General features: G+C 46.2%; 1 protein-coding gene across 10 annotated transcripts in view; it reads left to right on the top strand.

Annotated features, from left to right (window-relative positions):
- CHCHD6 (coiled-coil-helix-coiled-coil-helix domain containing 6) overlaps positions 1-25,653 on the top strand; it is a 247,727-nt gene that overhangs the window by 203,950 nt on the left and 18,124 nt on the right. Inside the window, exon 7 of one of the 10 annotated variants that reach the window (XM_054551309.2) lies at positions 216-575. The exons of 8 other annotated variants lie outside the window; for them this stretch is intronic. In XM_054551309.2, the coding sequence (XP_054407284.2) occupies positions 216-414 (199 nt within the window). In that variant the 3' untranslated portion in view covers positions 415-575. Of the gene's footprint in view, positions 1-215; positions 576-25,653 lie in introns of those variants that run through there. One more of the 10 variants, XM_054551310.2, reaches the window with a different exon arrangement.

Below are 25,653 nucleotides of genomic sequence, written 5' to 3'. Positions count from 1 at the left end.
CCACTGATGGCCAGCTCTCGACCTGTTTCTGAAGGGTTCCCCCTGGTACGTCCTGTTCATCTGGGGCTGAGAAATACCTGGAATCACAGAACATTGAGAAGGAGAGCTGTGGTGGCAGCCACATCAAAGAGGCTGCTGAGTGACAGCCACAGCATGGATGTGATCCCTGGAGGTGGGCCAGGCCACAGCTCCTGCCCATTCTCTTACCCGAGCAGCTTCTTCCAAGGCCAACGGCCCCTCCCTTTCTACCTGGAGCCAGGACCAACCTGCCAAGGAGAAGACGCACTGGGGGAGAAGCCAGACAGCTTTCTGTTGGTAACCATAATGCCTGTCACCTGCCAAGGGGCCCACCATCCTGAGGGCAGGGACTCCTGCCCCACCAGCGCCTTTGTGAATTTGGCTTTATTGTCATAGCCTTTCTCATCCTCATATCTCCTGAAAGCAAGGTGGGATGGATGCGAATGTGTTTTTAATCTGAGTGAAGCCTAAGGGTTTTTTGTTTGTTTGTTTGTTTACAGCATCCCTTGATAATAATTACCACTATTTACTAAGCAATAAGTACTCTGCAAGGCATTTCAACTCCATTTTATATTTACTCTTGTTAGTTTCATATACAAGTGAAGAACTGAGGCTGGAAAGGTCGAATAGCTCCTTTTGTCCCTGGTCACAGCTGGTTCTGTGGCAGGGCTGGGGTTGCTCTTCCTTTGTTTGTCTTTGCATCATTGCTGTCCCTTGCAGGCCCTGCCTGGATGTAAGATGGCAGCAGGGTGGAGCTCTCAGAGCCTTCTCGGGTTTTGGACTCAGACCGGGGCTCAGACCTCAGCCCCGCCCCTTAGCAAGTCACTTCACTTCTACAGGCCTCTGTTGCCTCACCTACAAAACAAACAGGACACACTCTTTAATTTTTAAGTGATAATTAAGCAATACAAAGTAGACCTAGGATTCCCCATACAAAGTAGACCTAGGATGTCAACAACTGTTGTTGATATTAGTGTGACTATTTGCTATGGACTAAATGTTTTGTCTCTCCAGAACACATATGTTGAAACCTCACTCCCAATGTGACGATATTAGGAGGTGGGGCCTTTGCAAGGTGATTAGATCATGAGAGTGGAGGCTTCGTGGGTGGGATTTGTGCCCTTATAAAAGGGACTCCAGAGAGCTCCCTTTCCTCTTCTACCATGTTGAGGACACAGAGAGAAGACACCATCTATGAACCAGAAAGTGGGCCCTCACCAGACATCAGATCTGCCAGTGCCTTGATCTTAGACTTCTCAGCCTCCAGAACTGTGAGGAATAAACATCTATTGTTTATAAGCTGCCCAGTCTCTATACTACTGTATTATAGCAGCCTGAATGGGCTAAGATACTGTTCATAACGGCAGTCATTTTAGTCACTTTTTTACAGCACCTAGCTTGGTATAGAGTAGAACAGATTTGATATATAAATTGAGTTTATAAAAACAATTTTCCTTTTCCCAAATACAGTAAACACGAAGCAGTGTACAGTTAGAAATTATTTAAACATCAAGAGAAATCTTTGAGATATTTCCTGGATTAACAGATATTGTAAATTACATCATAAATGTCATAGAAATAAATGCCAACTGCTGATAGCAGTAATATTGAGGAGTTTTCTTCCAAGACCATGGAGTATCTTTTAACAACTTTGAGTAAACTGCTTAGATGGTAAACTAGATGTCCAGGTATTCATTCATTCATTTAATACACATGTATAGAGTGCCTGCTGTTTGCCAGACACCATGCTAGACCCTGGGGGACACAGTGATGAACAAGACAGCTACAGTCCCTGCCAGCAAGGAGCTTATAACATTTGGGGAATGACAAACAATGTTTTAAAATTAATTGCACAACAAGCAGTTACCCAATTAACTGATTATAGCAATGAGTACCATGAAAGAAAGAGTCTGAATTAGAAAGAAGATGTCACATGGTGGGAAAAAGCATTTTAAACAGATGGATTAGTATGTGCAAAGGCCCTGAGACAAGAAGCAATTTAACTTATTGAAGGAATTGAAAAAAGGCCAGTATGGCTAGAGAGTAATGAATGACAAGAGAGAAAAAGAGGAAGCTCCAAGAAGTGAGCATGAGCCAGACCATGCAGAACTTTGTAACATAGTAGGAATTTTAACTTGATCCTAAGGGCAGTGAAATTACTTTTTTCAAAGCTTTATTTATCTTCTAATGTATGCATTTAAGGCTATAAATTTCTCTATAAACACAGCTTTAGCTACAAGTTTTGATATACTGTATTTTTAGTATAAATGAGTTAAAATTTTTCCAGTTTTCATTCTGATTTCTTCTTTACTCATAGGTTATTTCAAAGTGTGTTGTTTAATTTCCGAACATTTAGGGGTTTTCTAGTTATGTTTTTTATAATTGGTTTCTGTTTAATTCTTCTGTGATTAGAGAACATACTCTAAATTCTTTGAAAATTTTTGAAACTTGATTTATGGTCCAGTATATGATGTGCTTTGGTAAACTGTCCATGTGCATTTAAAAAGATTGTGTATTCTGTCAGTAGATGTAGTGTTCTGTATTGTCAATTAGGTTAAGTTGGTTAGTCATGTTCAAATTTTCTGTATTTTTAATGATTTAAAGGTTTATTGTTTTTTCTGACACTTTCCTTCTGACTAATTTTTTTCTACTATTTCTTTTCTTTCTTTTTTCTTTTTTTTTTTGAGACAAGGTCTCACTGTCACCCAGGCTGCAGTACAGTAACATGATCACAGCTTACTGCAGCCTCAACCTCCTGGGCTCAAGAGATTCTCCCACCTCAGCCTCTTGAGTAGCTAGGACCACAGGTATGCACCACCACATTCAGCTAACTTTTTGAATTTTTAGTAGAGAAAGGGTTTCACTATGTTGTCCAGGCTGGTCTTGAACTCCTGGCTTATGCAATCCTCCTGCCTCGGACTCCAAAAGTACTGGGATTATAGGCAGGAGCCACTGCATGTGGCTAGCCTTCATTTTTTTTTTTTTTTTTTTTAGTGTATCTTTTCTGATAAAAGTTCTATTTTTAATTGTATGTAAATACCTTTTTCACCTTCATTTTGAAAATAAAGCAATCATTTCTTTCAGCTCTTTGAAGATATCTTTACATTCTCCTTTGATTTTTTTTTCCTTGAGAAGCCACCTGTTGATATTGCTGTCATTCCTTTACTTCTTTTTCTCTGTTTTTAAGATTTTCTGTCTTTGGTTTTATTAAGCCATACCTAGTTATAGATTTTCTTTATTTTATTCTTTTTGGATTCAGATCTTGAAGTTTGACATCTTTTTCTCAGTTTTGGAAATCTCTTACCATTATCTCTTCAAATAACACTCTCCCCTATTTTATCTTTCCTCTTTTCTGAGGTTATATGTATTACTGTCTCATATGTCTCTTGTTCTTTTTTCTGTTTTTTCTCATTTAAAAAAATTTCCGTGCTATAGTTGGAGTTCTCCTTATTGGTCTTTTAGTTCATTGATCCTCTTTATTGTGTCAAGTGTGCCTTAAATCTATTGCATTCAGAATTTCAGTTACTAAATGTTTTTAATTCTAAAAGTTCCATTTGCTTTGCTTTTTTTTTTTTTTTTTTTTTAAGATTCCCAGTCTCTGGCGAAATTCTACCTTTTGCTCTCTATTTTCTTGAACATATTAGTCACAGTTATTTTAAAATCATCTGAGGGTCTATTTCTGTTGCCTTTTTTTTTCTTGGGTCCTATTTATTTGTATGTCTGGTAATTCTTGATTGAGTGCCAGAAATTGTCTGGAAAGATGACAGAGGTCCTCTGTGATATGACCTTCCCCAGAGATGCCTAGGGATGTGGCTTTCCAGGGTCCCTCTTTCTTGGTGAGCTCTAAACCACTATTTTTGTTTTCTTGGCTCTGTGAGACTTCTGAAAATTCCACTCTTTCAGTGGCCTCTTTTAGTTAGCTTTTTAGCTTCTTGCCTGAGTAGCTCAAGAATTTGACAAATGTTTTAAAAGAAGAAAACCACTGAGTATTGTCTCACTGCTTTGTAGCTCCCTTCTCTCTGGAATCCTGGCTCCCTAAGTCCTAGCTGCCCAGGCAGCCTCCACAGGAGCGTTACCTCCTTATCATCCTGTGAGACTGCCGAGAGCCTCCACAGCTTTTCTTGCCTTTCAGCTGAAGCTATTTGCCTGACATTCAGCCAGTCTTCCTGATCCAAGAATTGGCAGAAACTTTGAGGGGGAAAGTGGGTCTAATAACAAATACTCACCTCTCCACAGTTCCCTTCCCTTCATAATCTTGGACCTCAAGTCCTAGTTGCGTTGGTCCTTAGATGCCTTCCCACAGATTTTTTGTATTCCAACTTAATTTTTTTTTCCCTCGGGGGAGAGCATAGGCCTTTCACAAGCTGCTCCATTGTAGCTGGAACCAGAGGTCCTAACTTAGTTTTTGAGGAATGACTAGAGTTTGCCAAGCAGTAAAGGGCCACCCCAGGTAAAGGAAACAGTAAAATCCTAAAGCCAGACCCTGTTCGTTTTAGCAACATGGGGCATTGAAGGCACGGGTGACTCTCCCAACTTGTCTTGGGACACCAACCTGTATTGAGGCCTGGATCAAGCCCAGCATATGTCAAGATCTCAGAAGACTCCTGCCTCAGGGCCAACAGGGAGCTCTCCACCAAAGAGGAGTGTTGATGGCAAGGCTGACAGTCACAGACTAGGGCCTCTTGTTTTGGAAGAATCCTGTTGTTAAGACAGAAGTGAATATTCAAAATGTGTTTGTACACCCCCGCCCACCCACCTCACAGCAGCACAGAAGGCAGAATTGTTCAGATTTTCTGAAGAAGAGATTAAGACCCCAGGGAACCTCCTGCATTTATTGTGTCATATCTATTTTTTATGACAACCTTCAGTCTGCTTCCCATGGGATTCATTCAGAATCTGTCTTGGCTTCTCCTTGTCAGGAAACTTGTACAGTCCTCCCTGGCCCCACAGACAGCCAGCCCTCAAAGAGGTTAAAACAATTGAGTTGAAGGAAGAAGGTTATTAACTGTTTCCTGAAACTGAGCCATTGTGCTCCAAGGTCTTTGATCCAGAGAGGCCTGATTAATGTGGATGTGGCAGCCTTGGGACTTGCTGGAGCAGAGCTGCTGTAGTGCTTTCACCTGCACTTGGAAGACAGGACTTAGTAAACTCTGGGAGAGACTTTAGGACCCACCTGAGAGAATGAATTGTTTCTAGGAACCTGAGCTTCCCCAGTTTGCATTTATTTGGTGAGCTAATGACAGATGACCTATTAAAACAGTGTTCATTTATTTAAACCCCAAAGAAAATCGCATTCTGAACATTCTTTAATCCAGATAACATTCATCTTAGCCTGAATTCAAAAGATGTTACTACATCTCACTTCCCTAGGTAGATAACCTCAGATGACCTTTTAAAGGAAACGTTTTCTATGCAGAAATTTACTGACAATGTGCGGCTTAATCTGATGGACCTGGCTCTTTGAGAAGTTAACAAATCAAAACCTGTTTAATACATTCATTTAACACATCAAAATTTAGTTAAATTTAAAAAACTTTTACTGAACATCATCACGTGCCAGCGACTGTGCTTGGCACATGTACTGTACCCTGTTTTCCATCTTCACAAGAACTTCAGGTGGCATATGCCATTATTATTACCATTCTGCAGATGTGAAAACAAAGGCAAGTTCATTGACCTCTTAGACTCAGTTTCCTGGTCTGTAAAACAGGGACAATGGTGGTGCCTACTTCTGTCAGCTTCTTATGAAGACCAGATAAATGTGATAATCCACATTTGCTTATAGACACACCCCAGGAAGAGGCAGGTGGGATTTGAACCCAGGTGTGGATGAGTCTCATCTTGCTCTTTTCTGCTGTACTGAGATACGTATCTCTCTGAATGTACAGGATGGGGGCATTCAGCTGCTTGCTGCTTACCTGACTGCCTGGCTGCACTGGTGCTGGCTGTGCCCTTCCCTGAATTTCAGCCCACCACGTGTGTGTGTGTGTGTGTGTATACTCATGCTTGTTGCCTAAGCTGTGGCATCTTATGCAGACATTTACTCCCATGCCAGTGCTTACAGAGTTCTGCCACCTTTGTAACAAGGGAAACAAAGGTGCTTGGAGAGAGAGTTGACCAACAGAGGTCAGTGTTTGTGTAGCATATGGGAATGGAAAGTCAAAACAAAAGACACTGGGTGACAGTTTTCTCTCAAGACCACACCTCGGCTGGTTCTGTGGGTGGTGGGGTGAGCCGCCATCACTGGTGGCGTTGTGGGTGTGATAAAAAGGCTGCTTCCATCTTGTGCCCAGGGCAGATGTCACACATGGACCCCAGCGGTCTGCTGAACCTGGATAGGGCCTTGAGATCCTTCTTGCCACTGTGCTCTAGCAGCTGGTCTCAGCCATGTGGGGTTGGCATCCAAGGTGAAACCCATTTGACATCCCTGGGCCAGATGAGTTCTAAAGATAGAGTTTTCAATTCCGAATCTCTGTTCTCGGTCCCTGATTTCAGAACACAGAATCTGTTAAGCTGTTTGTCTTTGTCCTACTTTCTGTCTAGAATGACCTCCATCTTTTTTTCTTACGAATCACTCTGTTTAAAACGTAACTTAAACATCTTTTCTGCTTACTCTTTGTCTTACCCAGAGGTCAACCTAATATCTTATATATCTCTGAATCCCCACCATCCAAGCCAGGACTTAGCCTTAATAGATGCTCACCAAGTCAATGTCAGATGGGTAGATGAACTGACACCCATTGTGGGATTTAAAAATAAGTGGTTGACTGTTTAAGCACCTACTCATGCAGCAGGGCTCTGTCTGGATCAAGGCCCTGAACGGGACAGGGCCTTACCTCATGTGAGACAGGGCCTTGCACCAGGCAGAAGCCCCACACAGGGCAGAGACTTTGCGGTAACCAAGGGTGCAGATCTTAGCAGTGCTACCTGATGTGTGGCCTGGGTCGGATGACATAAATGCTGAGACACACCTCCCTTACTTCTGAAGGTTGTTTTGAGGGCATCATGAGGTAATTTGTTAAGCTTCTAGGAAGTGTCAGGCACATAGTAAACACTCGATAAATGATAGGTGTTGTTACATAGAAACTCACATTTTAGTGAGAGATTAGAGTATAATAGCCAAAAGAGGGCACATTTCTAGATGCGTAGAGTGTATCAGTGACTGAACCTGGAGCCAAGAAGGAAAGGGACACATAGGAGCCAGCAGCTCTCCTTTTGGGGATGTATCCCAGAGAGATGCTCACCTGTGTGCACCAGCAGCCATGGGCACAAAGGGCACTGCGGCCCTGATTCTGAGTGTGGAAATCGGAAGCAGCCTCATACCTAGTGACAGGCGATGCATAACACAATTCCTGCAGCCCTGGAGCTCCAGGCGACGGCTACGGCGTGTGCTGTGCATGCTGGCCTGCAAAGGTGCCAGAGACCTCTGGTTGGGGAAAAAGTGAGTTGTAGTTTACAATGCATGTGTACAGTTGACACACATATGGTAGCACCATCTCTGTTCTGTAGACATATTTATGTAATATAGAGAAAATGTCTGAAAAAGGTATGTTCCTGATGGGAGATAATAGTTATCTCCGGTTAGTTCAGAGAAGTTCAGGATTATAAAAAGGGTCAACAGGGACTGTAGCTTTATCTGAAATGTTTATTTAAATATATATATTCACACACACACTCTCACGTATAGCTTGTATAATTAAAAATTAACAAGACTACAAACACAACCACAAGGAAAGGAACAATAATGACTTGGGCCAGGGGTGAGGGAGGTTCCCAGTGCAATTGGGCATCAGATCCCCAAGCTAAGGGTGACCCCACGAGACAGGCACTGTTCCCAGAGCTGGGTTCCTGGTTGTGTGAGTGGGAGAGATTGGGAGTGTGCTGTTTGCCAGTCAGGGCTTGGCTTCTGACCCTCTGAGGTGTATGAGGCAATCTCCTTTCCTCATGAACTTGAGCTGTGGTTTTGAAATGTTCTTTAGCTGGGGACCTGGTGCTCAGTTTATGGACGTGTGAACACCTGAGGCACAGATGAGCTGTGATTCTGGGTGAAGCCAGAATGGCTGGGCCTGGAGGACCTCTCCTCCACGGCCATGCTGAGGCTCTTGGGTCAGAAACCCAGCAGCCAGGAGCTGAGGTCGCAGGAAAGGTGGGTGCCTTTCCTTCCAGGCCTCCATCACCTGGCTTTCATTCAGGCCTGGCTCACTCACTTGCTCAGGAGCTGCTGGCCAGGTTTTTGCGTCTGTCATTTCATGTGTTAGTGGGGAGTAATGAGAGATGAAGCTTGCAGCAGTCAGTGTAGCTTTTGTGCTGTCAGGTGCATCCAAAGGCTCCATCAGGAATGATGTTGAACCTTTACTGGAGTAAATGAAACTTAGGAATTAGGCAGTGGTTTTCTGCTCCTCATTCTGTCCTGTCACCATGAATAATCAAGTGCTGGGCGCCTGGCACTCCATTTGGGGCTGTGCTGTGCACGCAGGCAGTAGACAGATTGGAGAGGCTCCAGAAGGAGAGACCCGAATGGTTAAAGGGTTGAAAAGGTAAACACACGGTTTGGGCCCCCAGGAGAGGAGAAGGCTGACCAGAGGGTGGAATTTTATTCCTCTGAGAAGGAAACATTGTCTGGATAGTATCAGGGCTACAGCCTTGGACTGCAGCTGTGAAAACTTAAGTTAGATCTAGCAAAGAACTTCCTGACTTGCAATGAGGCATTATAATGTGATAACCAAGGGAAGTTGTACAGCCTTCATCTTCCTGTGTAAATGTTTAAGAAAAAGCAGCAATGTCACTCTGCACTAGGAATGTGATATACAGCCAGCCCTCTTCCTCATCTGACCATGAGCAGCAGAAGGGCTACTTCCTCTGCCACAGCATCAGTGTTCTGTCTCTGTCTCCCTTGGCTGGCAGGCAGGCAGCCAGCCACCATGCTTCTCCTAGGAAGTATTGTAGTGGTTTTCTCTTGGACCCTGCTTAGAGCAGGGAGGCCTTCCGCCTTTTAATGGCTTACTCTCATAACCCCTGCTCCAGCACCAGGGGCCACCATCCACAGAAGAGAGCCACGGAGGGCCTGGAGTGTATTTGCCACGTAACCTTCTTCCCCCTTATTTTTTTAAATCAGCATTTCTCCTTAAAGACAGGATTAAATGATGGTGATCTAGAACTTAACCTCTGATTCAGTCCAGTCAGCCTTTCCTGAGGCTGGCTCGGTGGCGGGCTCTGTGCCAGAGAGGATATATAACGATGGACGAGACCATCCTGGAGGCCCTTGCCTCCGCTGCAGAGCACAGACGCACTTCCAGCCACCGCGCTTGCAGTATCCCTGCCTCCCTGCTTAGCACTCTCGTTCCTCTAGGCTCAGCTCAAATGTGTCTTTCTTTATAAAATTGAAAGGCTCTCTAGAATCCTCCTGGCCCACCCAAGACAGAGTTAGCTCTGCCCTCTTTACTGCCCCCAGAGAACCTGAGAGGCCCAGGGATAATACATGGCTGCCACTTATATGTCTGTTTTGTACTTACATATTCAGGCATTGCATTTTGCTAGATTATAGGCTCTTTGCGGACAGGAACCTTGTTTTATTCATCTTTGTATCCTTAGGGTCCAATACTTATGAACTTAGGGAATACCAAATGGAGGAAGAAATCCCCCATGACAGATGGTGAGTGCCACAGCTGTGCATGAGGAAAGCACTCCCACAGCAGAGAGGATGGCAGGACTAGCTTTGCCTGAGCAGTGTGGCTTCAGAGATGAAATGACCTTGTGCTGAGCCAAGGTGAAGTGGACCAGGGCAGGCTGTGCGGCCAGGGGTCATTGTGAGTGGAGACTCTGTTGGGCCTCTCTTCCTGGAGTATTAGAGGAAGGATGGGGACCAGGCATGCTGGTCAGGAAGCAAACATCCGAGAGGGTAGAGATGAGGCTGGTGGGACAGGGTGGTCCCGATGTGAAGAGCCTTTGGTGCATTCTAAAGAATTCAAGATTCATCCTGCGGGCAGTGGCAAGTCATAAAAAAGGCTTTTAAGCAGGGAATTGATATGATTGGATTTGTGTTTTAGGAAGAGATCTGGCAGCATTTGGGAGAACCAAGCAGTAATGATGTTGAGAGCAGAGACAACACTGCCAGCCAGGAATGACTCACCCATTGCACAGATATTCCACTCCCACGCCGGCACTGTTCTGGGAATACAGTTGTGAACCGGCAGGAGGCTTCCTGCTCTCAGGGCAGAGAGACAAATGGTCAGCAACAAAATAAGACGATTTTATACAAAGTGCTATGAAGAAGGAACAGTTGGGTAATGTGAGAGAGGACGGCCAGGACTCTGTCCATCTGAGGATCAGGATGCTGTCTGACATTCAAGCAGAACTGAGTGCGGAGGAGGAGCTGGGCAAATACCTGACTACTGTGAGATTCTGGCCTCTAAGCAGCAGCTGTGGCCAAGAGGAGAGCTGGGCCCTGAGGGAGGTGGCTGGAGAGGTGGCTGGGGAGCTGGCAAGCACAGGGCAGCAGGGAGGCTCCTGACCAAGGCATGGGGCATGCACTGAACATGAGCATCAGGAGCGTTCGTCTGCTGCCCACCACCAGGGATGTGTGTGGAGCAAGGGCCCCCTAACTGTCCTAGTGCCCAAACAAGGGGGCACAGGAAGCTGTCTGGGGGGCGGTGGGCTCAGCACAGTCCTGTTGGGTTCTAAATGCTGAAGTGTGTGCAGAGGGTGTCTCATCCAGCCAGCTCTGAAAGTGGTAGCTGCAGGCTTAAGGGGAAGGGCATCCCCACTGTGCAAAGGCTTCAGCCCAGTGCTTTCTGAGTGCTCAGAGATCCATGACTCAAAAAACTGGGCTTAGAGACTACAATTTATTAATCCCCTCCCCTCGACTGAGATGAAAATGGCATTTCATTCCCAGCTCTATTAATGGACTCACTTCCGGAATAAAGCCAGCGTCCCCACAGGCAATGGCTGGGGTTCTTCTCCTTTGTGTCACTTTTGTTTTCTTTTGAGTGTTACATTTAGATTAGCTTCTGGGGGGATTAAATGTTATTACAGTTGAGGAATCTTTTTTTCTTTTTTTAATCATTAGAGAGGTTACCGCTTAGCATCATTGCTGTTAGATTTATTTTCTTAAGTCTTGCAGCCTCCCCTGTTCCTATTCTTAAGAGAAAGCTTTGCATCAGTTATGTCTAGTTATCTGCGCCTTGAGGGAGCAGCCCTCGTCACAGACGGGGCCTTTCCATCCGCAAGGCAGAGCTGACGCACCCCTGCAAGGTGCCCCATGTGGTGTGCACACACTGCTCCTGAGGACACAGCCCTGGGGGCGGGGATAGGAAGTTGTTCATTGGTAAGGCATTTCCCTCAGGTCTGCCTACAGTAGACCATAGTACTCAACCCAGGGAGGCTGCAGCAGCTCCAGGCTGTGATGACTTCCATGAGAGCCCACCAGAGGGAATGCTGTGGCAGAGGCTGGTGAGACTGGTCTCCTGGCATCTGGTTCTTATTGGACCAGGGTGGATGTTGCAGAAAGACTGATTTCTTCTGCAGCATTGTGTAAGAGCATATCTATCTTAACAGACCTTGAAGCTTAGAGGTTAGGGACAGGTATCAGGTGATTGTTTTCAGGATCTGATAGCCTCTAGACCATGGGAAGAAAGTCCACAGGCAGGGCTGGTTGGGGTCTCCAACCCACCACCATTACAGAGCCCTCTGTGTCTCTGTACATGCCTGCCAGGAGAGCCAAGCCTGAAGGGTTCACCATCAGAGGAATTGTGTCCCCAGTGCAGGCTGGCTGCACGTCACCTGTGGCACTCCATTCATGCCCGCCCCATGGTGGCAGCTCCAAGCTAGAGTAAAGCCCTGTGAGACCTAGCTTGCCTGTAACTGTTGGTCACTGGTTTTGTTTGTTTGTTTCTGGTGTAGCTAGATCCAGGAGAGTCAAGTCCAGGATTCTGAGACTAGTCCAGTCTCCCTGGGAAGTGGAGGCTCCCTATCTCCACTGAGCCATACTTTCTGAGAAAGCACTATGTGTTCCAACGTCATCATTCCCACTGTCCCCACCACCACACACACAGATGAGGTCCTGAGTAACTGCCTAGTGGCATCCCTGAAACCGCAGGCCCCGTAGCTGGATGGACCCTCAGAGTCATCTAATCCGGTTAGATACAGGTTGGGGTCATTCATGTGTGGTCACCCTGGGAACTCTACTCCCTCTGCTGGAATGAGTTCAGTTGCCAGTGCCCATCCTCACACCTCCCATTTCATCTCTGTACAGCCCTGGCTGTTAGAAAAGAACTCTCTCTGATGGAAACAGCTCAGGGCTGGCTCTTGGGAGCTTCCTGGTTCTGCCCCCTGAGGTTTTATAGAGCACAGCGAGAAAGTGCCTGTGCATGCAGCTGGGCAGATATCTGAAGATAACTTTTATGTCCCCCTGTGTCTTCCTTTTCCTTCAACTTTATCCTTCTCTAACTCATCTAGTGAAGCACACACCTGACTTGGAGTCCCTGTCTCCTCTCCACCTGCTCCCTTTTAGAATTGGGCTCTGGGAAGCCAGCACAGATAAGCAGCCAGAATGCAGTGCAGGCATCGCCTCCCTTGTCTGGTGGCTGATCTCTGTCAGCAGCATGTACACTGGGTTGCAGCATTGAACTCACCGTGTTGTCCGCTGTCTCCTTTGCTGGGCCCAGTAACTATTCATATAAAGCTTCCTGTGAACTCGCCTCCATGCATGGCTACTAAGTGCCCTGTTTAGACCTGAGTACAGGACCTTATATTTATTCCCAGTAAACTTCATTCTGGTAGACTCAGTTCAGCCAATAGAATGATTATTTGAATGTATAGATTCTGTCATCCCTCTCAACTCGCTCTCTTTTTTTTTTTTTTTTTGAGACAGGGTCTCGCTCTGTCACCCATGCTGGAGTGCAGTGGCACGATCTCGGCTCACTGCATCCTCTGCCTCCTCTGCCTCCTGGGTTCAAGTGATTCTCCTGCCTCAGCCTCCTGAGTAGCAGGGATTACAGGCGCCTGCCACCATGCCCGGCTAATTTTTGTATTTTTAGTAGAGATGGGGTTTCACCATTTTGGCCAGGCCGGTCTCGAACTCTTGACCTCAAGGGATCCACCTGCCTCCGCCTCCCAAGGTGCTGGGATTACAGGCATGAGCCACCACCTGACCCCTCCCAACTCTTTTATATAAACCTGCTAAGTATGCCTTCCCCAACTAAGTCATTGATGAAAATGTTAAGTTGTACAAAAATGAGGACCTCCATTAAAGCAGACCTCATCCATCTAGGTACAGTGATCCATCTAATTCCTAACATACCTCCTTGGATATCCAACCCATGTTATTTCTTTCCCACTAGGCTGGATCATGAAGGATCCTCTCTAATAATGTAGGACGTGTCTGGAGCTGTCAGGCCGCTGCATGCCCCCAGTCTCCTAGCCAGGATCCCTATTAGAAGGGAAGAGGAGGGAATGTGGTTTGACATGTTTCCAACAGACTCTTCTCTTCTTAGTGATCACCTCTTCCTTTTCCAAGTACTCCAAACCAGCCTCTTTATGAAACCATTCAAGACTCCTGCTTGGGCTCTGCCTTCATTTGATAGAATGTACCCTTTTGAAAATCCCAACATTGAAGATTGTTCCTTTCTAGTTTTCCTTTGTTTCCCATTCTCGAGAATTCTGTAAAGGTGACCCGCAGTGGCTTGGTGGTCCAGCCATAGTTCTCTTGGTATTCCTGGGCACAGTTGAATGGACTGAGAAGGCTGCAGTCATGGGAAGTCACTTGGCCCTCTCTGGCCATCTTCCCTTCCACAAAGACTTTCCGCACTGTCATACTTCACTGCCAGTATTTGTTCTGTCTTCTGGGAGGTGGCCAGGTAGAAATAGAAAACATGGGCTTTGGAGCAGAAAACCTCAAGTCAAATCCTGGCTGTGCCTCTCACTTGTGTGGAGTTTGGTTGGTAACTCCCTCTAAGCCTCAGTTTTCTCTTCTGTAAAAGGAGTGAGCCATCCATTGTTCACAGGATGGTTGTGAGGGCTGAGTAAGGAAATCTCTGTCCATGCCTACCCCTTCCCTGCTCTCTTTGAACTCTGAAGCTCTTATCTCCTTTAGAAGCAAAACAAGAGGTACTGTTTCAGCACCCATTCTAGCTCAGCCACACCCAGCACCTCCCATTTCATCTCTGTACAGCCCTGGCTGTTAGAAAAGAACTCTCTCTGATGGAAACAGCTCAGGGCTGGCTCTTGGGAGCTCCCATCTCTTCCTATCTGCCAAAGGCCCCCAGCCTGGGGTGTCTACAGTGAGATCTTCCCATCCCACTGCACTCCCTACTGCTGCCCAGACTGGCTGCCCTGTCATCAGAAAGTCCTGGGGCGGCCAGCTGTCTTCCTGCTCTGTGGGGGCAGGCGTTGGTGGAGCAGGGCGCCGAGGGAAACACGAGGCTTTGCTTCCCATGGTCACTGCCCAGCACCCAAAGCCCTGACTGGCCGCACCCCTGGGAACCCCCTCCACCTACCTTCCCACGGAAAGAGTTGAGGTCCTTTGTGGAGTTAGCCTTGGGTTTCCCAGGGACCAGGGGCAGGGAGTGCCCTTTTTCCTTATGTTGGTTTAGTTGAGGTTCAGCACATGAAGGTGGAATTTGCAGCAGGCCTTTCCTTCCCCTCCTGGGCCCAGCACAGGCTGGTGGGATATGCTTGCTGGGTCGCCTGCTTCTGCAGAGCCGACCCAGCCTCATCCGCCAGTCCCTGGTCTTGGTGAGGCTGCTGCAGGGAGGCCTGCTCCCTGTTATGGCCCTGTTTACACGGTCTGTGCTCCTCACAGTGTGGCCCTGCGACTGACACGGAGCCCAGGGCAACTTGAGGAGCCCGTAAACTTTGACTTTGGGCTCTTTCACCTCAGGCAGCTACCTGAGTCTGCCCCCCAGGTCATTTTAGGTAGACATGCCAAACACTCCCCTTTCTTCTTAGTGCCCCTTGACATACATACCTCCCAGTTAGTTACCCATCTTGGGACCTTTCTAAACTCCCCTTCTTAGTCCTCTGTTCCAAGCTGATTACCAAGAGAATTGGTATCTTAGTCAATGGTGTTTACTCCAAAATAGCAGCTTACAGGCCCCTGGCATATTCTGCACTTGAAAAAGGGCCAGGACAAACTGTTCACAACAGAAAGGCTCGTCTCATCTCATCTCACTTAAACCCGCCTGGGATGGGGAGCCCTCACCCCATTTTTGTGATGAGGAAGTGAGGCTCAGCTAGGCTGACTCATCCGGAGTTGCTGGGCTGGAAGCGGCAGAGCCAGGATTCAGGGCCTGGTCTTTCTTGTCCTCAGCCAGGCACACAGGTTTCACCCTGCAGGCACCCGAAGTTCAGAATCACTGAGGCGGATGTTTATCTTAGAGCACAGAGACTCCAGTGAGATGTGCATTCCTCTTGTCTTCCTTTAGAGGAGAGAGGGGCTTCAGAGGCTTCACCATGCCCTGCTGCCCGTAGCACCTCTCAGTAGCCCTGATAATACCACGCTCTGCAGATCTGCCTGTGCCAGTGTGCTGTGACCCTGGTTTGTGGTGGCCCATAGACCACTTGCCTCAGAATCATGGAATAGAGTCCCGGGCCCCACCCCAAGCGAGGTCCTTGGAATCTGCCATGTAAACAAACTCCCAAGTGATTGCTATGAGTCCTGGAGTTTAGATCAACTGCCAAAATGAATGTATTCCAGTCAGCAAATTAATCACTTCCCCAGGAAATCCCCCCAGGGAAAGCCTCTAAATCCATCCTGACTTCTGAACTGCCTCAAAGAGATCTGTTGCTTTTTCCTCTGGTGAGGAGGCCTTCCCCCACCCCACTTCTTCCCAGAGTTAGGGCCCAGAGAACGTCATCCTGAGCCTTGAGTCCAGAGAGCCTGTGGTGGGCGACCAGCAGCCCTGCAGAGAGCCGGAGCCCTTCCCGCAGGAAGGAGGGCTGTCCTTGTGGCTTAAGGGTTGGCACTGGCACTGGCTCCTCAGGCTGGCACATGCTTTCCTGCTGCCTTGCTGGCATGGCAGAATGGCACATGAGCCCAGTGACCAGATCGGGCTGTCACAGCTGGGCGCACTCAGCGCACAGGCGCAAGAAGGGCCCTTGGAGCCTCCCTATCCATTTGCTGAGCAGGCCCAGGGCAGGTGGGGCTTCTCTGGATGTTATTTAGCAGCAGCCCTGGCTGCCGCTGGGCTGAGGGCCCTAGGTTGCCCTATTTGAAGATTGTTGTTTACTGCTTCTGAAAGGAGCATGGTCCTTGTAGGGTGGGGTGAGGCTCTGGGTGACTGCTGAGGGAGCCTGGGGTCTGGGAGGGAGGGGTATCTGGAGAGTGAGATCATGTCTGTGCTATTACTGGACTGACCCACAGTTCTGAAAAGTCACCTCACACTGTGAGCCTCATCTCTTCATCTATGTCATGACATAGTTGGACCACAGAGTCTCTAAGGCCCTTCTAGAATGGAAGCCCTACCTGCTTCCATAGGCCCCTCTTCTTATCCCTCCAAAGCCTGGTACAACCTCCCCTTATACTTGTGCTGTAGGGGTCATTTGTTCCCCAAGGCTTCTCTGGTAGGCTGGGTCCTCAACCCTCATTTCCTACCATTTCCAGGAGTGAGATGAATGAATGGCTCCGGAAGCTTTTGGTGGCAAGTTAAATTTCATCTCAATATTCTTGTATTATCCATTTGCATTGCTGTAAAGGAATACTTGAGGCTGGGTAATTTATAAAGAAAAGAGGTTTATTTGGCTCATGGTTCTACAGGCTGTACAGGCCTGAAACCAGCATCTTCTCAGCTTCTGGGGAGGCCTCAGGAAGCTTACAATTATGGAGGAAGGCAAAGAAGGAGCTGGTGTGTCAAATGGCAAAAGACAGAGCAAGAGAGATGCCAGGCTCTTTTAAATAATCAATTCTCATTATTGGCTCATTACCGTGGGGAGGGCACCAAGCCATTCATGAGGGACCCCGACCCCTGTGACTGAGACGTCTCCCACCAGACCCACCTCCAACACTGGGGAGTCACATTTCAACATGAGATTTGGAGACTGAAATATCCAAACCACATCAATTCTTCATTCACACTTCATGTTTTTTAAAACTTCTATAAGGAGTGAATAAAGTCATCTTTAGAAAATTTAATGTTTTTATTTATCTTTAACATACAAGCCAGTGAAAACTGATTGCAGCATCAAAATACCCTCTTCTCCACACATACTGTCTCTCTCACACATGCATGCATTCACGCACTCTCACACTCACTCTGCCTATAACCAGAGAGCTTGCCCCATTCTGTGTTGGGATTCTGCGCTCTTCTCCTGTCAGCAGCCTCAGCCTTGAGTATTTCCCTGGGCTCAAGGTCTGAGAACCTGGATTGAGCTCATAGAAGTTAGACCACTGGAGTGCAAGCATGGAAAAGCCCCCGGTCTATGTGTAGACATATTTATTTGCTGCTGGAGAGGATATATTAGGAGTCAAAGACTAGCTCCTACCAGCAGATTCCTAAAGGAGGTTTGTGCTGTAAAAGATGACTCTCGTTATCTGGGTTCTTTGAATTTCACAGAGATAGATGAATTGCCTTCCAGACTTTTCTATGATAACAGTTGTCAGGAATGCCCGGGAGTTTTACTTAAGCTAACAAATGATTACCCTTCCCATTAGCTCTACAAACAGGCCCGTAATTAGTGAATTGGCTAATGACAGCTGCCTCTGGGGTCATTAGTCCTGACAGACAGTGCTGCAGTGTTCCGGGCACTGTGTCACTGTCATGAAGCATGTTGTCAGGCGCCATGGGACATCAGGGCTGGGGAACACTTGGAATGCACCCTCCCCCTCCTCTTTTTTTTTTTTTTTTTTTTTTTTTTTGAGACAGAGTCTCGCTCTGTTGCCCAGGCTGGAGTGCAGTGGCACAATCTCGGCTCACTGCAAGCTGTGCCTCCCAGGTTCACGCCATTCTCCTGCCTCAGCCTCCTGAGTATCTGGGACTACAGGCACCTGCCACCATGCCTGGCTAATTTTTTTGTATTTTTAGTAGAGATGGGGTTTCACCGTGTTAGCCAGGATGCTCTCGATCTCCTAACCTCATGATCTGCCCGCCTCGGCCTCCCAGAGTGCTGGGATTACAGGCGTGAGCCACTGCGCCTGGCCTCCCCACCTCACTTTTTACCTTTTATGTCATCTCCTGGGTCATGTAAATTAACTCCTACTTCAGATGGGTATGGATTTCTAAATATGGATTAAACATGGATTTTTAAAATAAAGGAGGACTGAGGAAATGGTCACATCAATTCTGGACGAAAAGACAGTTTTTATGAAACAGTTCCATTTTAAAGACACGTCTAATCAGAGTTGGGAATCATTTTGGAAAGAACATCTATCTTGCCATTCGTTCCAGGGTTTACTTGTGAGCACGAATCACCTGCCGTCTCCGGCTACCTGGGATGCTCAGCCAGTGCCTTTGGAAACATTTCTGCCTTGAATGTCAGGTAGTGGTGAGCAGGATGGCAGGGCTGGCATGAGGCAGAGGGCTCAGTGTATCCCAGATGTGGTGTTCCCTTTTGAGAGCCTCCCTCCCTCAAGATGAGCAGGTGTTAAGGCCGGCCTCATCTGTGTCCCTCCTGACCGCTTAGGTGATCTTGAAGTGTGGACCCTCCTGGGACACGCAGCATCTCCTGACCAAGCTCAGCCCCAGAATAACTAGTCTGGAAGGCCCAGGCTTACGTGATAACCAGGTTAAGTCCCAAGCTGATGTTCCATAGACAAGGACAGCATTGCATGGTTGAAGCACAGAAAAGTTCTGGGGCTGGTGAGTGCAGAGTGGGATAGCTATTGTAACAGAAAGGCGTTCTCACTCAGGTTTTGTTACTATGCAGATTCCTGCTACATCAGCTCAAAACCGTGTGTGGCTTAGTCTAAATGCCTATTTAAGCAAAGGCCAAAAGTCTGTTTGAAGATACAAAGGGAAAAATAGTGTTCATAATACAAAGCTTGAGGCTAGTCATAGATGTACAATTTCCACACAGTAAAAGTGAGTAATGAAACTGCATTTAATTGTTCAAAAGTAGCAGAAATGCATCTTTAAGAATTAAAAACTACAAAAAGGTGATTATACAGCATAGCAAATCTCTAACATGGATTAAACAGAATTGTTTAGGAGATAAAATACCAGCGTGAACATGCATTTTGAAAGAGGGAAGAACAATGCTGGGTTTAGGTAGGGAGAGCCCAGCTTCTGCTTTTGCTTGGGACTGATGTGGCAGGAAGTCGCTGGTTCATGGCCCAGGAAATCCATAGATGGAAAGACCTTGGCCGCTCCTGTGGAATGTACATATGTACTTGACCTGTGTAAAATGGATTATATAGGGCATCCCCAAACCTAACAGGTGCCTGCATCTGGGAAGCCAGCTTGTGCTGTGAAGTTCCCACAACCTTAGATCAGCCTGTCCTCTCAGCCAGGTGAACCTAGGTTCACATCTTCCTCCTGCGACTCCCTAGTCTAGATCCTGGGACAAGTGGCTCAACTGTGCTGACTCTGGTTCCTCGTCTGTGTAGAGGGATGGTGATGCTGCCCTTGCACAGTGAAGGGGAGGATAATATGAGATCATGTTCATAGAATACTAGGCCAGAGCTTAGCTCAGAAATGTTAGTCCTGGGCTGCCACATCCTGTCAACACTGGCCACATATGGCTATTGAAGTGTGGCTCACCCAAATTGAGATGTGCTGTAAGTGCAAAATACATATTGGATTTCAAAGACTTAGTACCAAAAAAAGTAAAATCTCTCCTATAATTTTTTATGTTGAAAGACTATTTCTCTATATTTTGTCAAATACATTATTAAAATCAATTTTAACTGTTTCTTTTTACTTTTTTTCTTTTTGAGACAGAATCTCACTCTGTTGCCCAGGCTGCAGTGCAGTGGCGCAATCTCAGCTCTTTGCAACCTCTACCTCCCGGGTTCAAGCGCTTCTCCTACCTCAGCCTCCCAAGTAGCTGGGTTTACAGGCGTGCACCACCACGCTCAGCTAATTTTTTTGTATTTTACTAGAGACAGTTTCACCATGTTGGCCAGGCTGTTCGCGAACACCTGACCTCAAGCAATCTGCCCACCTCAGCCTCCCAAAGTACTGGGATTACAGGCGTGAGCCCCTGCGCCTGGCCTCTTTTTACTTTTTAATGTGGCTACTAGAAAACTGATAATTCCATATGTGGCTTGCAGTCTTTTTCTGTTGGACAGAACTGTTGGTCCCTTCCCTCCTTCACCCTGGCCTGCTGCCTCCCATCTTAGCATCCCGCCACCTCGCATACAGCCTTACGCTGGAGTGGTTTGTGTCCCTGAGGAATTTGCTCCAGGTCGTGTGGGTAGAGAGCTGGGCAACCAGTGTTGTTCTGGCATAATGCCCTTTCCTTTCTCCATTTTAAACACAAGGAAGCCATAAGTGAAATTAAGTGCCTTTGCCTAGGTCAGAAGCCAGTTAGTAGTCAAGTAGGGACCTAAATCCAAGTGTTCTGGCTCGAGTCCACTGTGATTTCCACCACGCCATACGGCCATTCATTTTATTGGCTGGAGTACAGCAGCATCTAAGCTGGCATTGAGCTTCACTTCCATGCTAACTTGGAGAGTCTAAGATTCTAAGGGACCAGGAAGAAGCAGCCTGGGTGGTGAAATGTAGACAGAGATTTGGATGAGAGATGGGGAGTGAGTGTTGGGAGCTGAGCCTGGTACGTCTCTCAGGACTGGTGCCTGTGTGGCTTGTCTCGGAGAAGGCTAGGGGGGAAGATAATGCCAGACAGTGCTGGTCTTGGCCTGTCCATGGGCTTTGGAGTCTGATGGGTGACCTGGGCCAAGTCATTCTACCCGCTTAAGCCTCAGGGTCTTCATTTGTAAAATAGGTGTATTTTGTCACAGAGGTTTTATGAAGATTAAATCCCATGCCTTGCAGATGCTCACTGCCTGTTCATGGGCTTCCTGTCTGCATGGGTTTGCTCTGTGAGTCAGTGGTCTGTCATCAGAGCCTGTCCCAGAGCATGCTGGGTGGCTCTGTAGGCTTTGTATCCTCAGGCTGACAACAGCAGGCATGTATTGGTAAGAATCTGAGCAGAATAGAGGCATGTGAGCTTGAGAGGGCTCGAGGGCGTGGGGGGAGATAGTATCAGAGAGCTCTTTCGGTTACTGCCGGGGGAGCGGGATTTCAATAACTGCTGGTTATTCGTTATCCCAAAGTGAGGATCCTGAGAATCCTGAGGGATGCCTTTTCTCCAAGCCACATAACTGAGAAAACGGGGGATTCCCAGGCTATGCGCAGAGGACAAGCTGCAAATTATCTTGCTGTGCAGACAGCCAGCAGCAAGTCACAACCCCAGGAATCCTGAGAAACAGCTCTTCTTATCCAGGTCACTGTACTCATTCTCTTGATTTGTGAAAGTCCAAGCTATGACAGAATCCATTTCCATCAGGGAAATTGGCAAGGGGCCATTAGCTTGTGATTGTTGGCCTGGGGGCAAGGAGAGGGGAGTGGGAGGATGCTTAACAAGGTGGCCACATCTCTGGCACCGTAGCCAGAGCGCCAGCTGGAGGGAACAACAGCCTGAGTTCCAGTTCCAGACCCACTGTGCGTTCGTTCTGTGCCACAGGGCTAGTTACAAAACCGCTCTTCATCTGTCTTCTCAGCTGTAAGATGGTGATACGAGAACAAGGCAGTGAGCTGGGTGTTTAGGTGCTGTGGAGTGTGTACGTGACGCAGTAAGCAGAGTGCCTGGCATGTAATCAGAATTCGATAAATGGTAGCTGTTCTTATTTATTATTGCTGTCGACTCTGTTAACATCCAGCATCCAGTTTAGACTCTTCCAAACTTCAATTTTTTGTGCCATCAGCCACATTAAAAGACTGGTGCCAATAAGGTTTTAAAATGAAATGCCTCTCATAACAGAGAAAGTTCCAGTAACTATAAGACGTTCCTGTGCTTACTCGAGAGAACACACTTTCTCCTGGGGCCATGCCCTGGGTAATCACAGTGATTCATAGCAGGAAAGGTGGCCCTGTAGGCTCCCTCAGGACTGAGGGGGCTGTATGGCTCCCACAGGTCCCCATGCAGGGGTCTCTGCCTGCAGGGCCCAGGAGGCCACCACTGCTGAGAAGCTGTTCCTGCCACCGGCAGCCATCTTCACCCCAAGCTCCCTGCATGTTGGGCTTGTCCTTCATATCGGGTTGGCCAGCGCCCATTTGCTATTTGGTACTCTTTTTCATTCTTCTTTGGACAGAAAGAGAGGTGAAAGGGCACTAGTATTTTTCAGACTCTTCCTGTGGTTCAGGCAAACCTTGAAGCACTTTGGGTAAGTTATCTCATTTATGACTCTGTTTTTATAGATAATTAAATTGGCAGTCAGTGAAGTGAACAGACTTGCCCAAGTCACGGAGCTAGTGAGCAGGAGAGTAAGGTTCCAGTTCAAGCCAGCCTGCCTCCAGAATCCACCACTCCTGGGTGTGGCGAGGGAACACAGCTGGGACAGGATCAAGCAGTAGGGTTTTGACTGCCAGGGGTTTGGGCTTTATTTTTATGCCTTGGGAAGCCATCGGAAGTGTCTGAGCTTTGAAATGACATGATCAGATGTGTGTTTTAGGAAGATAACTCTAGAAGTAGTGAATTAAGTCTGTTAAGCCACAACTTTCTCATCCTATCCCTGTACAGTTGGTTATTTTTAAACCCAAGTGCAGGAAATGTTGTTTCTCTCTGATTTCATGCGCATTTCAGCCTGTTGTTTCAGGCTGTGTCTTTTAGCCTGTGTGTGTTTGTGTGTATGCCTGTGTGTGCACAATGCACCAGGAGACATGGGAGGACACAGTACACCAGGAGCAAAGAAGAATGCCTTTAGATGGCGTCTGCCATGCAGCCACTGGCTTTGACAACTGTGACTTGTGACAGTGTGGAAAACAGGAATTTTATCTCTCGCATACCTCGGCAGACATGGAACAAGATGGGACGCCAAAATGAAACGACTGATTCTTTAACAAATACACCAGAATTTACACATATTCCATTCACTCCATCTGAGCAAATTGATTGGGACTTCTATTTTTGAATCTCAGAGATAAGGGCATCGTTTATTCTCCCCTTCTCAGTCAACAAATATTCATTGAGTTCCTACGATATACAGGCATTCCTTCATTCTGCATTTCTTGTCCCTCAGGCCTCATCTTCTGTGATTATTAGAAGATGACGTGTGTGTGCATATATATCATCACTGTAAAAATGGACCTTTTAAATCCCTCCTGGAACTGTGCATAGTCCTAGAAATCTACAGTATGTAGATTTAGTGTCCACACATTCTCTGATAGGCTGTTTACTGTAGCATCTTAAAATGAGGAGGGATGTAAAATATTCAGAGTATATACATATCTTCCAGGTTTTTCAAAAGGAAAAAGTTTCATCTTCTGATTTATAAAAATGATACATGAATATTGTAAAATGAAATCAAACAATACAGAAAAATGCAAAGTTTTAAAAAATCCAGCATCTCTCCCTGCTTCAGTTTGGTGACATCACTCCATGTTCACGGAGGACAGCCACACAGCTGCACATAAATGAGACCATGAGTTTGTGTTCAACACACGGCTCAGTGTGTGCTATTTTCCCTCATCCATATGCTGTGCACAATATTTGTATATCAGTAAATGTAGATTTAGATCTTCATTTTTAATTATCCTATTATTCTCGTATATGGTTATACCAGAATTTACGTAACCAATCACTTATTGATGAATCCTTGTGTGGTTTTCTATATTTTATCAATATAATTGGCACTGTGACAGACAGCCTTATTTGTGTTTGTGTGCTTATATGTTTAAATTCGTCTAGAGGGAGTTTCTGGGTCAAAGGATACACACACCAAAAAAACCATATGCATACAGGTTTATATGCTTACATTTGACCTGCTAACCCTTCAGAAGAAAAATGTACCAATTTTCACTCCAAAAACGCTAGAGAGTGTTCCATTTTCCCGGGACTTCCCAAGCACAGGATTTTCAGCAATATTTTTTCAAAGCATCTTTACTGCTATCAAAGGAGAAAAATACCCTCACTTTTAAAACTCCTCATTTCTTCAAGTATTAAGTGAGGGTAAAAACCATTTCCTATATTATTGGCCATTTGCTTTTCTTTTTTTATGAGTTGTTTACTTACAGCCTTTCCCATTTTTCTCATTATTCATTTTTAACAGGTCTTTGTGTAATGGTGTTATTAATCTTTTATCATTTTTCTTGTGACTGTTTTCTAGTTAATTTTTCATGTAACTTTTGCTTTTTGGAAGTTGATGTGGAGATGGGAACCAAATGTATTTTTGTTGCTCATTTTTCTATTTGTAACTTATATTACAAAGACCTTTCCACTCCAGTGAAGGTCTATAATCATATGCACCCATATTTTTAGGACAAGTACTTCTATGATTTTATTTTATGCCATTAAATTGTTGTTCCGAATAGCCTCCCTAGGATTTACTTAGGAGTAAGATGCGAACGAAGTAAAGTTCTGCTTTCATTTTATTTTTTCCAAACAAAGTATCCTTTGTCCCATTATCACTGATATAAAATTTCACCTAATCATATGCTAAATTCCTTCTTACACACTTGAGTCTATTTCTAGACCCTTTTCCAGGCCACTTCTGCATGTTTTAAACCTGTTTAAGACATATTAGGAAGCTACAGTTATTTAAAATATTAAATAATCTGGCTGAGCAAGCTCTTCTGCCTTGATCTTTTTGCATCTTCTTTTTTGAGGTTGAATTTAGAATCACTTTGTCAAACTTTCCCAACCCCACTCCCAGCCAGGAAAAGAAAATCTAGATAGACTCTTTTTTTGGGATAAGTGCATCCTTTTGAGTACATCCAGTCCTATCAAATTGCCGTCATTGTTGGTCTATTTTGAAATAATTTCAAACCCATAGAAAGATTGTAAGAACAAACACCACAAAGGATTCCTGCATCTCCTTAACCAAGATTCCCTGATTTTTTACATGTTACAGAATTTGCTTCATCACCTTTTCTCTCTAGATGAAAACATTGTCTTTTTCTGACATGATAACTCCTTACCCCTAAATACTTCCATGCACCATGGGCCTCCCAAGAATACCTCCTCCTTGGTCACCTCACACTGCTGCCGATGAGGAAATCAGCACTGACTCAACAGGACTGTCAGCCCACAGACCACACTTCGCCTGCTACCCTAATGTTGTTGTCTTTTCCTTTCTGGTCCAGGAATCAGTCACGCATCATCAGCTCCTTCATATGGAATGGTTCCTTACTCTTTCATGTCTCTCTCCACCCTGACAGACTTGAAGAAAGTGCAGGGCTTTCATCCGTAGGGAGAGCCCCAGCCCTGGCCCACCTGGTGTTTCCTCATGACCAGACTCAAGCCATGCATTCTTGGCAGGAAGACCCCAGAACTGGTGCTATGTTCGTGAGGTGCATCCCATCGGGAGGCTCAAGAGGCCACCTGTCCTACCACTAGTGATATTGACCTAGACCTGGTCACATTGGTATCTCCACGGTCTCCCTGCTGTGAAGGCCTTATTTTCCCTTTGTGTTTGGTTAGTATTTTATCGGGGAGATACTCCAGTGTTATGCCAGTATCCTGATCCTCATCTAACTTCTACCCATC

Source organism: Pongo abelii, chromosome 2, assembly GCF_028885655.2.
Source record: "Pongo abelii isolate AG06213 chromosome 2, NHGRI_mPonAbe1-v2.0_pri, whole genome shotgun sequence".
Classification (NCBI taxonomy): domain Eukaryota; kingdom Metazoa; phylum Chordata; class Mammalia; order Primates; family Hominidae; genus Pongo; species Pongo abelii.
The sequence above is the reverse complement of the archived record's forward strand: the minus strand, read 5'-3'. Positions and strand labels throughout refer to the sequence as shown.